General features: G+C 39.0%; 1 protein-coding gene across 1 annotated transcript in view; it reads right to left on the bottom strand.

Moving 5' to 3' along the window:
• Positions 1 to 9,952: 9,952 nt before the first annotated feature.
• Positions 9,953 to 14,981, bottom strand: part of CENPK (centromere protein K) — a 37,626-nt gene continuing 32,597 nt past the window's right edge. Inside the window, exon 10 of the mRNA XM_067315318.1 lies at positions 9,953 to 10,107. Within this exon, the coding sequence (XP_067171419.1) occupies positions 10,090 to 10,107 (18 nt within the window). The 3' untranslated portion in view covers positions 9,953 to 10,089. The remainder of the gene's footprint in view (positions 10,108 to 14,981) is intronic.

The raw sequence follows: 14,981 nt of genomic DNA, 5'->3' as shown, positions 1-14,981 counted from the left end.
GGAGGAGTGGCTGATACCCCAGAGGGCTGTGCTGCCATTCAGAGAGACCTGGACAGGCTGGAGAGGTGGGCGGAGAGGAACCTCATGAAGTTCAACAGAGGGAAGTGCAGGGTCCTGCACCTGGGGAGGAATAACCCCATGCACCAGTACAGGTTGGGGGTTGACCTGCTGGAAAGCAGCTCTGCCGAGAAGGCCCTGGGAGTGCTGGTGGACACCAAGTTAAGCATGAGGCAGCAATGTGCCCTTGCGGCCAAGAAGGCCAATGGTATCCTGGGGTGCATCAGGAAGAGTGTTGCCAGCAGGTGGAGGGAGGTGATTCTCCTCCTCTACTCAGCCCTGGGGAGGCCCCATCTGGAGTACTGCGTCCAGTTCTGGGCTCCCCAGTACAAGAGGGATGTGGCACTACTGGAGCAAGTCCAGCGAAGGGCCACAAAGATGATTAGGGGACTGGAGCATCTCTCTTATGAGGAAAGGCTGAGAGAGCTGGGCCTGTTTAGCCTGGAGAAGAGAAGGCTGAGAGGAGATCTTATCAACGTGTACAAGTATCTGAAGGGAGGGTGTCAAGAGGATGGGCCAGACTCTTTTCAGTGGTGCCCAGCGACAGGACAAGAGGCAACGGGCACAAACTGAAACACAGACAATTCCATCTGAACATGAGGAAAAACTTCTTCACTGTGAGGGTGACAGAGCACTGGGAGAGGTTGCCCAGAGAGGTTGTGAAGTCTCCTTCTCTGGAGATATTCAAAACCCGCCTGGACGCGATCCTGTGCAACGTGCTGTAGGTGACCCTGCTTGAGCAGGGGGTTTGGACTAGTTGATCTCCAGAGGTCCCTTCCAACCTCAACCATTCTGTGATTCTGTGATATAGGTAAAATACAAAGATAGAGTAGCAATAAGCATCTAGGGAATGCTACAGAGGACATTTTCAAATATTATTTTTAGATATTGAGCATCACAAAATTAATTATGTTTGATGCATAATCTCTTTTCAAAGCCTAGGATAAGACAGTTAAGGAATCTCCATATCGTTTTCTATACAGGACCAGCAGCTGGCAGTTAAACAAGGAAGCCCATGATAAGCTTAGTAAATGTTATAGTTAATTCCCTATGACAATTTTTTGGCTGTAATCTTTCATGATTTTCTCCTGTTCCTTTTTTTTAATCAAACTGTGGCCTTAATGGCCTGATTGGCCCTTCTGCTGGTGCAGAGATTGGCAGCAGGATTGCTGGTGTCTGGCTTGTGCCCTGTGAGTGGGTTTTACAGCTAGTCCAGGTACCACAGCACTTACTGACTGAAGAAAAACTGCTTGCTGGAATGTCTATTTATTACAACGCAGGACTCAAGACACTGTGGGATGTGATCAACTCTTTTGGGAACGTTTGTTGGAGTAGCTTTGCAAATAACCTTTGGGTCCTTTACAACGATTACAGCAGTGATTATGGCTTAGTATGTACAATGACATATAAGACATGGGCTGTCATATGTAATATTTCACTGATAGTGAAAAAGCTATTCAAGTTAAAACTTGTGTTAATTATGTATGTGTAATTCTGTGAAACTGTAAGTGCTCTTCTGCTTTCAAAAATACTGTTGAAGACAAGTCATAAAAATGCATGCCTCAAGTTAATTTTTAGATGATATGTTATTTTAGGATTAGATGTCTCACTGTTTCTTACTGTCATGCAGCTTGTACTCAATTGGAAGAATTTATGCCCTGGACCATTTCTGATCTGGTAAATTCCATGTAAGGAATTAGAAATTCATCCTCTTACTACTCCTCTTTCAGGGTTGGAAAAAACTGGAGTCTGGCCTTTAGAATGCCTAGAAAATCTGACAGACATCCAGCTTGTTTGCTTGTCTCCTCACTATGACAACCTGCTGCATCAAATTAGATTAAAAGATTTCTCCAGAGTAGGACAGCATTCTGCTGCTGCCTCTGGAGAAGCTAGTAGGACAACATTAACAGCCTGTATAGTTTCCCATTGTATTGTACCTAATTTCCAGGACCACATAAATATACTCACACAAGCAGAGGAGCTGTTATGCCATTCAGGCTCCCTGATTTAGCAGTGTCTGTAATCTATAATAATTTTTAGTATTAACTTTCAGTGAATAACTCCTGATGTGTGAAACAGACTCTGTGGTATACTTACTAAATACTTTGGTCAACCATATAGTTGAAAAAATGCTACATAGTAACCTTGCATTTATCTGTGCTATAGGTTGCTGTGCATAAGTGCTTCATTTTTACTCCCCTGAACTAAAAGATTTTAGAAGTGCTTGAAGGTAATGGTTGAGGTCCAGTATCTCACACGGACATTTCCTTTGGAAGTAGCCTGAATTCAGATTGCTTACAAATCTCATCTCCCCTTGCAGGAAGGGACGAAGAACATCTCTAGAAATGCCCCTGGGCCATGTGTTGAGCCTAATATCAGTCACTTGCCATCATGGCGAGGGCTAATGAGAGGCCATTGTGCCTGGCACATTGTATTTGAGTTTGCCACAAAGAGGAGAATGCATATCCTGAGTGCACTTTAAATTGGGAAATGTGCCCTTTTTGAGTTGAATTGTCTTGGATGGCCCTCTGCCCAGCAAGTGGATATTGCTGAGAATGTCTTCATTTAAATATGGAGAGCCGACCATACCAATGAGCTGAATGGAGAGAGTGCTTCCTTTTCTGGAATGCTCCCTCGGAGCAGCTCTGTGTGATGCCGATACTGGGGCTATAGTCACCTGAGCCTCTTTGTTGCTAGGAGAACCTGTGAATCTGACCAGCCCAATTATTTTAACATAAGATTTGGGAATAAAACTGAGAAACTCAGTTCACGTGCGCTTGGCATCCTCCATCAGGTACCAGACAGTTTCCTCCCTGATGAAACACAGATGAAGCAGGGCAGAGAGATTAGAGAACATGAAGTGTGGTGACTGTGCTCAGAGCTTGCTCAAAAAATCAAAAGGGGGGACAGCAGGAGAGGTAAGAGTAAAGGTCTCTCTAGTAAACCTGAAATTAGGAATCTTACATTAGTCAAGCTGATTAGGGAATCCCTTCAGCATAATGGATATTGGCCTCAAATTTTCTAGGCAAATTGATTGAGCTGATAGTATCCTCATTATGATTAAAGTAAAAAGTATAGAAAAATTAATTCAGCTCCACACAAGAACAAGAATAGTAATAAGGGGAAAAGAAGAGGTTGTTCAGACTAGGGAGTTGTTTAATTTTGACGATAGAAGGTATCTTTTTCTGCTTTGTCTCCTTCCAGCCTTCTGGTCAAGAGACGGATACCAGAAACAAGATTGTCTCAGTGGGCATAGTAGTTTGCTAAAAGGGATCATTTTCCAGCTATATGTATTCTGTTTTTTCTATGTATATATATATTCTTCTTTTGTTACTTTCATTTCCAGAGAACAATCTGTAAGATTTATGGAGAGCAAAGTTGAGACAAATGCTACAATGTGTGGAAAGTGTGTGGGGAAAATCTCTGCAGAAAAATCAGGTAAACAATATTCCTCAAAGATTAGTGTAGGCAGAAACATATCTAAGCTATGCAGAAACTCTAAGCAAAGGTATAAGAATTCAGTTATTTTGATTTCAGAATGAAAAATCTGGAATTAACTCACAAGAAGACTTGGCTATTACCATGCAGAGCACTGCAGTGTTGTGAAACCTGGCACTCAGCTTTAAAAACGACACTCCTGATTCAGAATCAGGCGCCTGGGTCTGAGAACCTGGTTCACTGCTTTAGTATCTGAATTGAAGGAGAATTACAGTTTTCATGCTGATGAACATCATAGACTCCTCATTTAGCATTTGCTGAAATAAGTGGTGATCCCCCACTTCTTGGTATGCTTTGTATAAAAGTATGCACTAATGTCAGAGATTTTAAAATTGGATCTTGAAATGTGCACAGATTTATTTTGAATGGAAAGAATTGGACTTTCCATCCTCCTGGACTGTATAGCTGGAAAAGATTTATTAAAGACTGTAGAGCATATGGTGCATACTGCTTTGGACACAGATTACAACTTGGTCTAATATAGATGGCTCTCTGGCATTCTTTCTACCACAGTGTCTTGCAACAGCTCATAAGTGGAACTATCTTTACTGAAATCTGTTAGGCCGATAAATTAAAGAACAACTGGAAAAAAATAATACTCACCCCTCCCCTTGCAAATTTTGCCTATCCCCCCAAAATACAACAACATATTGTGAATGCAGTGAAGCGTTATGTGAATGCAGTAAGTAAATACCTTTCCTTCCATCTCACAAGTAACTTCATATTTCATATTATTACAAGACTATTGCAGCACTAGCAGTTCCTTCATTAGGGAAGACAGTGTTCTGCTTGAAGGGTTTGCATTGAGCCCCCTTAAAGAGTCCAGCATTCTCCTTTTACAACTTATTTAGGAGTGGCTGGTTTTGCATGAAGACTGTGTGGCAGTAAGGGCACTGATCTTCATGTATGTCCCTAACATAGGACTGGTTAGAAACTGGAGACAGGAGAGTATAGAGGGGAACTGTCATATATGCTTGCCCTTTTCTTTGACCAGTTGTTCACTTTTAGCCACTCCTGGAGACAAGATCCAGGGCCAGATGAATCTTTTGGTTTGACCCAGTACAGCTATTTTTATGTTCTTAAGAGCACTCTTCTTCAGTACAAATTCTAGTGGCGTAATTAAAAAATGCTTTCCACTAGATCTTAAGTGAGGCTGTTGGACTTTGTGCAGGAGCATCTATGTGTTGCATTTTGCTGCTCTGCTGTGAAAGCAGTGATCACCCACAAAAAAGAACTCCAAAAAAGAAAAGTTACTGATCCCCAGCAGTGACTGCAGCTATTTGTTAAATGAATCTATCAAAGCCCTCGTCAACTTTTACAAACCCTGGGAGCAAGAACAAACATCATGATGGTTGCAATTTATATAACCCTTCGATAGGGATTTAATTCTGTTAATCTTCTGATATTCCATTGAATATTCTTGAAATGTTTTAGCTGTTGTGTACATTTTAGGTTATTATTTGGTAAAGCATCCTGTTATATTTTAAAGATAAAACTAAAACAAAAGATTTTTCAATAAAAGACCAGAGGTCACAATATAAGTTTTCCAGCTGCAAAATTAGCTATGCATTAAAATGGCAAACAACGTTTTGTTTCTATGGAGTTAAAAGGTTACACTTTTTAGTTACAGGTCTAATGCTGGGCACAATCTGTGAACTGAAATATGAACTGGGCTTAGCATACTTTTCTTCCTGCTATAGCCATTAAATGATTATTTGCATCAATAGGCAAGATATAGTGAAAAGGGATCAAATCCAGTTGTTCTCAAAACTTTCAGGAAGCTTAATATTATGGTTTGACAGGCTTGTACAATATATGCTATCAGTTTTGCATTCTAACATACAGAACATACAGAATAAAACCATCCAGAGATAAGATGATGCTGGTGTGTGGCTGTTCACAGATGTTTGAGGACAAAGGAGGAGGGAAAAGCAGCTTGTCTCTGAGTTTCTACTTGCATGACTAGCCAAGATCAAAAGAGGCATCATCCTGCATATGGTTGTCTCTGGAAACTGTGAAAGGGATTCAAGCTGATTCTAGCAGCAACCTTCACTCCTGAAAGACTAACTTTTCCTAACATCAATCTATCTGTGTTCCCACCATGGCTGAAACTCAATTATTAGTAGTAACTTCTAAGTGTTATTCTGTAAACTTTGTAATTAATAGTATATCAAGAAATTTGGCGAGAGAAAACAGAAGTGCTCAAAACAAGCGGAATAACAGCTATAGAAATCTACATATTTGAAGAAAATGCTAGACACTTATTTTTAGCTCATTGCATCCACAGTTGCAGCCATCTATAAATCTAACTAAACATTTTCATCCACAGATTAGGTTGTCTGGCAATTAAATAGAGTAAGTTCTGATATAAATTATTGCACCAGCAGTTTTGTGCATAGATTTAATTGTAAACATAACACTACCCTTCCAGTGTTGCCAGTCTGTATAAAGTTCAGCTAACAGTCAGTACCTACAGCTGTCATAATTTAGCAGTGTATTTACAAGGCCAATCAAGTACATACTTAATGAGTACAAACACAGATGCAGACATCTGCAGGCATCTGAAAATGCATATCTACAGTGAATTTATCCTGCTGTCTGGAAAATGAGGACTTAAAGAGGAAGGTTTTCCACCATTTTCTAAGCCAGTCAAAGATCATCTTGAATAGTGCAGAAGTTGAAAGTTTAGTTTTGTGTTTTACCAAATATGATTGGTGTTTACTAAGAGATCAAATGGGGCCACAGGGGACTTAAGTGTAATTAAGCATTAACTACTTTATAAGTCAGGTATCTGTAATTTAAGGATCTGCATAACTGAAGTAGTTTAACTAAATTTGTACAATGTCACACCTTCAATTCAGCTGGTATAAATTTTAGATCAGGCCCAAGTACATTTTAGTAATTATAAAAATGAGCCAACTGTCGCACTGTCACGCTATGAAGGTTTGATAGCAACGACTGAGACAGTAATATAATAATAACAATAATAAATGTTTATTTCCTCACACAAGTTCTTGGATTAGTAACATCCATTAAAATAATGCGATTACTAATTTAGAAAGGATAACACAAACCCATCAGTTACTAATTTAGAAAGGATAACCCGAAACAGTCAATTACTGCGCTATTAATTGGAAGCACTGCTTATCCCTGCTTGAAAGCTTTCTTGTTCACTCTCTAGTGAGAGGACTCTCAACCTCGAGGAGTTACCTTAACCCAGCGTCCCAGGAAAAGGGGGGGGGGGGGGGGAAATACTCACGGTCCAGCCGGAGAGGATGATCAGGTCACGTTCCCGTCCCTGCTCAAACTCTCCTAGCTGCCAAGTCTCTTTTTGTACGGCTGGGGCTCTGGGCAAACACTGCTTTTGCTGACTTTTGCGAGTTTCGCAATCACAGGACTGTCTGTTTGTCTGCTCGGGAGGACCCTGCTGGCGAGGCAAGACCCCAACACCTCCGTATTGCTTCTCCCCTCCGCGGGGGTCCGTGCAGATCCCAGGCGGCAGACCTCTTCAGTCTTGTTCATGCTGCCGTTCCGCAGCCTTGCGCGTATCAGTCCTTGCGCATATCGGTTGGCAGACTTCTTCAGTCCTGTTAACTCCTCTGTTCAGCAGCTTTGCGCACTTCAGCTCTGGTGCTATCAGTTCTTTTGCATATCAATTGACAAACTTCAGTCCTGTTAACTCCTCACTCGCCCGTCACCAGCTTACAACTACTTCCATCCTTCCAAACCTTATTTCCCTAGCCTATGCTCATACCTCTTTATTAAAGTGTAAAATCCTTAGTTTTATGCATCACCTGTGGATATGTCCTGTCGTTTCTATTTAAAATCTACACCCAGGGCATTTTTATTTCACATTTTTGAATAGCTGTCTCTGGGCCATTCTCTTTCTCTGTCCCCAGATACAACGTGCGACTTTCAAGGGTGAGGCAGAGAATTGGGATTCTCTCTGAATAGGGCTGGGGGAGGGACCAGGGCTAACCTCTGCTCTTGTTTTACCCCAGATTCCCAGCTTTGCACATGAATGGATACTCTTCTATTGAGGGCTTTCTTTTGGGGGATGAAACAAATTAACTGCAAAAGAATACCAGGGAATTCACTTTGTGCACTATCTCTGTAAATTTTTTTTCTGAAACTCCATGGAAAAAGAAATTCAGAAGCTTGAAATGTGTTACGCAAAACTTTTGGAAGAGGCAGGGCAGCCCAGCATTCCTCATGCGCTACTGTACAATAAAACTACACACAAATCTCTTACCAACTACAAAGTTTCTTACCAAAGATGGAGTGTAAAAGTGTTACTATTAATTCTTCTGAGGCTTAACTGTAGTTTTGAAGGTAAAACATTTTGCACAGCTGTTGGTTTAATCACTGCTCCGTAGCTCAGATGGACAGTGGCTAGGTGTGCTTTCCTGACTTTTAGTTCAGTAATTTGGGGGTTTACTGAGAGAAATACAATGTGCAGAAAAGGATTTTTTAATCTTGGGAATAGAAAACTCTGTGACAAATGCCCACCGTACTATTGTCACTGATTTTGGTAACACTATGATTATATAATTGCTTTTCTCAAATAACCTCATTATGCTTGTCCTGTTAAACATTACACATGCCCTAATAAATGTGCCTAAGTAGAAATGTTGCTACCAAAGTGTCTTCTGCCCCTTGCTAACACTTAGGCCTTTAAACAGCCCAGGATTTCTTCCAGTTGTTTCATATAGACATTTTACATGGAACAGAGGAATGAACCTCATATGACTCAATATAAAAACACTGTAGAAAAAGATGTTTGTCACTATTTTTGCGTTTTCTCTGTTATGAAGCATTTAAACGTAAAATATACACTCACTGAATCTTACAGTGTTTTCAAGTGTGACTATGACACTATGATCAACAATATTGAATGCTGTGCTTTGCCCTTGGCAATGAACTATCATCAACAGTGGGATCAACAAGATTTCAGGGCTATCCTACTTTTGTCTCCCTCCCTGATCCTATTCAGAGAGAATGCCAGTTCTCTCCCTCACCTCTGAGATGTATGAAGAATATTGATGATAAGATATGCAGTTAGTGGCCATTCTCTCTTAGCTCACTTAGCATCTTTTCACAAATGAGAACCTGATTACTGTGTATTAGGTGGCAAGGTCATGTAAGTTTAGCGCCTTAAAAATGTATTTTAAAATTTAAAACTAGTTTATTCAAGTATATTTATATAGACTTAAATATGTATTTGTTTCATATATATAAAAGTATGTATGTACAGGATGTGAACATGTACACTGGCCATGCCAGTATTGAGAGAGTGGGAAGGTCTTCTGTTCAAATGAATCATTTCTAATTTCCATAAAATAATGCTTTCCTATTAAAAAACAAACAGATCTTTCTTATGGCTAAGGTACTGGGTTTAAACTCAGATTCTTAGCTTTTCACAACTTTGTGTTTGAATACGCATTTTCTGAAGCAGACATTTTGATAATACTGAACATAGAAACACTGTGGAAATCGGATTAAAAAATTCTTAATACTCATGACTATATTTCACTTCAGAGGCTGAGCATAAAGCGTAATGGCAGGTGAAGATTCAAGAGTTTGGGTCGTGAGAATTAACTCAGAATAGGGAAAGGGCTGTCCTAATGTTGATTATCTGGTTTAGATTCAGCTTTTCATAGGGGTGTACAGGCCCTCACAGCAAGTAGTTCTGCTTCTGAGGTTGAATAAAAATAGCATAGTTGATCCAAATGATATTTTTGAAATGAAGTCAAATTTATCTTAGACTAATTAACTGTATAGTTAGAAGGTAATCTGCATGATTAACAAACACTGCCTTTTACCCTTTGGGAAAAAAACAGATGTAATTAAAAGGAATCCTCCTTCTTAAAATGTAAGTTATTTTGGATAGACTTCTTACCCATATTTCTCCCCTTTATTTTTTCCAAAGTAAACAAACTTAATTATTCTTTCTTCATAATACTGGTAACAAGCTCAGGATCTCCCTACAAATATTACAGGTTTGTCAGAGTAGGTAATTTGTATTTCCCAACTTCACACTTGGTCATCAGGCAATCATCTCATGTCAGGCAGTTTACTATTTTAAGCCTTTGAGATATAGAATCCCAGACTGGCTCCAGCTGGAAGCAGAATGGTTTCCTCCTTACCCATTTCCAAGGTGCTGGACTCAACCAATTCCCTGAAGAAAAATGACTATATTCTTGGCACACAACAGCTACTAAATTTAAACTCCTACCCCTGTATACTAAGCTTTCTATCTGGTTCAGCACTAAACTCCAATGATTTGGGCAGTGTGGATTCAGAAAGGGATCTTAGCCATCCATAAATTTAGTGAAAATGATGCCTTTCTTGCCTTTATAGTACTAAAAGGAAGTTTCAGGGAGATGGAAAAAGTGGCAGATTCAGCCAACCTAACATGCCATATACAATCTTTTTGGCTCTATTTACCTGCACCAGTCCACATCCAATTGCACTACTTCATTTCTTTCATGGATTACTGTGGTCTGTAGCTTTGTGCAAGTTTAACCAGCAAACCTAAACTGAATGCAGATTCTGTAGAAAGGAATGGAAGAGGGAAATAAGCTCATTAGTCACTTTTACTTAATGGAAGCAGATTTTAGTTAGGGTTCTCAATTGTTCCTAAGATTTCTACTTAAGATTCATCCAACATCATATGGAAGAATCATTGTTTCCCCCTCTTCTGATTGTTTAAAATAAGTGCCTCTAAACTGAACAAATGTTGGCTCTGTGACTTGGTGGACATTAATTTAACCCATGTGTTTGTGAGTTCTCTGATGCCATTTGTTCTAGAGAAAACTTAATTGCAGAATTAATGTTTTTTATCTCAAATCAGATTAAATTATAAACTAGTCATGTATGTTGTAAGCCTGATGGACACTAGACAGAAGATAAATAAATATGAAATACATATGAAGAACTCTGGCTGAACACAATAATAACAGACAACTATTACAGAAGCAGAACTGTTAACTGAAATGCAGGCATAGCACACCTGGCCAACCCAGAAAATCCTAGGTACTATAATAGAAATGCCCATATAAATTCATATACATTAGGATGGTTCATCTGCAGCTCAGAGGGAAGTAGCATGTTTTCTTTGTCACTCCCTGAATCAGCAAGAGATTGGACTAGATGACCTCCAGAAATCCCTTCCAACCTACGTGATTCTAACTTGTACAAACAATTACATCAAGGTAATTTTCTGTTCGATTTCAATGAAAACAGGATTGGCTTCTTTATTTTCATTAATCTAACTTTGACACATAGGATCCCGTAGCTGTCTCCAGCTTCCATTATTCCTACAAACCCTTTATGCAGAGGCAAAATGGAACTGCCCATTAAACATCTTACAGGCAGCCTTAGCGTGTATACTAACATTGAGATGAATGTATACTAACTTGACAGAAAAAGAAAATGATTGTCAGATGTTCAGAATCCCTATGCATATCCTTTAAATTAAATAGAAAATAAAGAGAGATTTTCCCATTGTGTTTTTAGATCCAGAGCTTTGGGATCTTTTTTCGGTATGACATTCACATTCTAATGTCTACCCCATATTAAGTCTTCACATGATGAACCAATTGAGCCAATATTTCTTGAATAAAATTATGGATTAGCAGAAAACAATCTTTATTTGAGCCAAATGCCTTTCAGGTTGCACTGCCTCTGCTGCTGATCCATCCCTCCCATCCCACACACCAGTTGGTTTGGGGCTATGAAGACCCCCTAAACCAAGGTAGAAAAGCAAAAACCCTAGAGAACATACCTTTCAGCTGCTTTCCAACAGTGATTTGTCTCCAACAGTGGGTCACAGCTTTCATCTCCTTCTTTGAGTTTGACAGTTTAGGAAAAGTAACAGCAAATGAGAAGGAAGTGGATTTTCAGTTGAAAAAAAAAATCGTGTGTCTTCCCATTTAACACTGAGACAAAACCACAATCTTCTCTTAAACCGTACAGTCAAGGCACTCAGCTGAAATGTAAGACACAGTTTCATGTCCCTGCTTCAGGTAAATTGATATTATTTAGAATAAGTGAAACTGGTTTAACATGAAACTGTGGAGAAATCTAAGCTAGAATGGGAAATAAGTTTGCTGTCCTGGCATTCAATAACACAAATCGAGGTTCATACCCTTGCTTTGAACCAAGGTTTTACACAAACTATCTAAATGCCCTTCTCAACAGGGTATTTTGGGGTAGGTTTCTTTTTTTCTCTTTGGCCAGAATATCTTTTGTAGCTCTGAAAAAGTTTTCCAACGAATGTTGTAAGAAAAAGTATATGACAACCTATAGTCTATGGCCTGGATTTTAATTTCCACAAAATAATAGAAAAAAAAGTCCTGACTGGTTCCACCTACAGCAGAGTATAGCTATTACAGGGAGGAAAAAAAAAAAACAAAAAACAACCCAATGACTGAAAGATTTCCAACTATTCCATCACTACATTTACAGAGACTTGTTCTAAATTGAACTTTTTGAAAAGTTGCTATTTTTCACAGTTTCTTTACTCTTCAGAAAGCTTAAGAGAGTGAATACAATTTGGACTTGGCTCCGAAAGAAGTGAACTGCCAGGACTCAAGAATGTCAGTATGGCTGCAGAGCTTTAATTTTTTTTTTCTTAATCAGCACGTAAACTAGAAAAACTATGTAAAGAAAAGATGTTCCCTTTCAAACTCTTTTTGTCAAACAGTTTTCAGGAACCAGGAGGTATATATGTATGGGATAGATTACTTTTTCTGTTCCATACAGAGCCTACATGAAATGAGCATTCTCAAATAAAAATCTCGCTCTCTCTCTTTTTTTTTTTTTTAAGTCATAATTGAATTGTGGTTCCATATGCTCCATGGCAGCTTCACTAAGGCGATAAAAAGAGGAAGAATTTGTTACTCTATCGCTTAGCAATGTTGTTTTGTTTTGGGGCTGCTTTGCCATTTCCGATGTCTTTGGCAGAATTGAGATTGCAGTCTCTGTGTAGCTCTTGTTCTTTTTACCAAATACATTTAACAGGAATCTTTAAAAAATAACTAAGGATAGTTAACAGTAATAAATAAACTGCAAATAGAAATGTAGTACCTAGTATACCCTTGATCTGAGATGCATGGTCTTACTGGTATAGAAAGTGTAATGGAAGCTCTAGACATTCAGCATGCTTAAAAATCCAGTCACTTAGTCAAGAGACTAAATACAGATGTAAGTATTCAGCATCAATTATAATTTGCCTCTACAGTGCTGTTCACCAGCTTCTTACGACAAACTATTTTTTCTGATTGTAATTCCTTTTTCCACCTTCCCAATTTTGTATGTGGCAGAGGCTGCCTTGTACCAAAATCTGTGGCTGAGAAAACTATGTGCTTTTCTGATGGAAAGAAATTCTGACGGAATTCTGCTCTGGGAACAAAGGTCTGGAAGGCCTGATATAAACAACGACCTGGATTGCTGTGGCCTGTTTGCACAGTCTTTTTTTTTTTCTTAAATCATTTTCACTACCAGTAGGCTGGCAGCAAGTGGTAGACCAGTAGGAAGGAAGGTGTAAGAGAGCCTGAGGCCATTTAGAAAGGAGTTCAACAACCTTCTTCAATGGGAATCATTTTTATAGTATTTTAGCATTTTCCAGCTGGACTTGAATGCGTGTTTACTCATACAGCTTCAGGCTTCTCCTGCAAGGTCCAGATTCTGGTCCCTTTCCAGGTACATGATTATCAGAGTCTCTTGTCCCTCATCTTTTTTCCATGTTGATACTGGAACCCAAGGAAGTTTTTTTGCTAAGTATCTCCTGGTTTATCAGTTTCATACGCTAATCTTCTGACAAGTGATCCAATGGAAATGAAAGAGGGACAGCTGAATGATTTGCAGAGCTAACTGAACTATCTGCATTTTGCCTCCTTCCCCAACTCCTCTTTGTCACTTTAGCACCCCTCACAAAGAGTTTGATACTTGTACTGGCGACTTGCTTCTCTGGAGTGAGCAGCAAGTGGCAGATGAATAGTCTTAAGAATTAACTCCCCAAAAGGTGTTGGTATGGTGAATGGATCAAAAATTTTACAGACTTCATAGTTTCATAGAATGTAATTGCTCATTTCTCCTTATGGAGCTTTGTCAGGTCCTGTGGGTTTCCTGGAAGTTGGAAATGGAGAGCAATATATTCAGAGAAGGGTTGATGCATCTTCTCTCCTTGCTCTCTGCAGCAGCAGCCTTATCAGATGAGGGCTGACTGCCCAGAATGAGAGGGCAGCTGAAGACCCAGGATGATTCCTGATAGCTGACAGTCTGCTACCAGGCTGTCTCTTTTTCCACTGGATAAGACATTACGTAGTGAGCTGCTGGAGATTCATGCTCTTCTCATATACATTCTAATGTGCTAGGAGAGAACCAGACTCTCCTGTTTTTAATTTTTGTACTGGGATTTTTCCTTCTAACATGATTCAGTGGGATTCTGCAAATTTTCTTTTATAATTTTACAATATAAATGGGTAAAACTTGTATTATTGGGAAATATTTCGTGTACCAATAATCCCAAGTTTATAGGGAAGGCTGTGGAAAACTTCAGAGAGAAGAACATTTCCTGAACTGAGAATTTTTCCTTAATTTGAATGAAAGGATGCTGCTGGCAGTGACCTGCTCACAACGCAGCTAAAACTTTGACTCTGGTAACCTTGATGGGAAAGAGGTATGCAATAGGGACCATTTCCTGCCCTTCAGCTTCCTCTGGACACTTCTGTAAGGAAAAAAAAAAAAAAAAAAAGACATGCTTCCCTCAGAATTGCCTCAGAAACCAAATAGAAATATTTTTGAATGTATTAGCTTTGAAAAGAAAATCATCAGAGCAAGCTGTGCCACAAAGGAAGAGTCTGGATAGAGGCTGTCTTAAGGCCTGGCTCAGAGCCAAAGATAGGTCTGTTTTCAGTTACAATAGGGCTAGGGAACACCCCCTTGTGAATACAGCTTGAACTAGAAGGTACTGAGCAAAGTACTGATGTGGGGAGGAGAAATAGAAGAAATGAAATAGAAAATATAAAAGAGAAAGTCAAGAACAAAATATAGAGAAAGAAAAAAATATGCTTGGAGGGAGACAGAAAGAAGAAATAAGCACAAAATCTCTCTCAAAAATATAAAATTTTTTAAATGGTATGAGCTAATGGTGTGAACATGACAGAAGCAAAAAAGACAAAATAAAAATCACTTCTTTCCAAAATAAAATGGTAATTTTTACCACTGAATATACATACAAATAAATTGACTGAGATTTTAAAAACATAGTGCATACTGTAACAAGTATCTTTCTTGTATTTAGGCTATTAAAGGATACATAAATTCTTCATATATTGATTAGTATATAAGAACAGTAGCATGCTATTTGTACTTAATTATGTATCACTATGCCGAAATGGGAAAACAACCTCTTTCTAAAA

The sequence above is a fragment of the Apteryx mantelli genome, chromosome Z (genome assembly GCF_036417845.1).
Source record: "Apteryx mantelli isolate bAptMan1 chromosome Z, bAptMan1.hap1, whole genome shotgun sequence".
NCBI lineage: Eukaryota > Metazoa > Chordata > Aves > Apterygiformes > Apterygidae > Apteryx > Apteryx mantelli.
The sequence above is the reverse complement of the archived record's forward strand: the minus strand, read 5'-3'. Positions and strand labels throughout refer to the sequence as shown.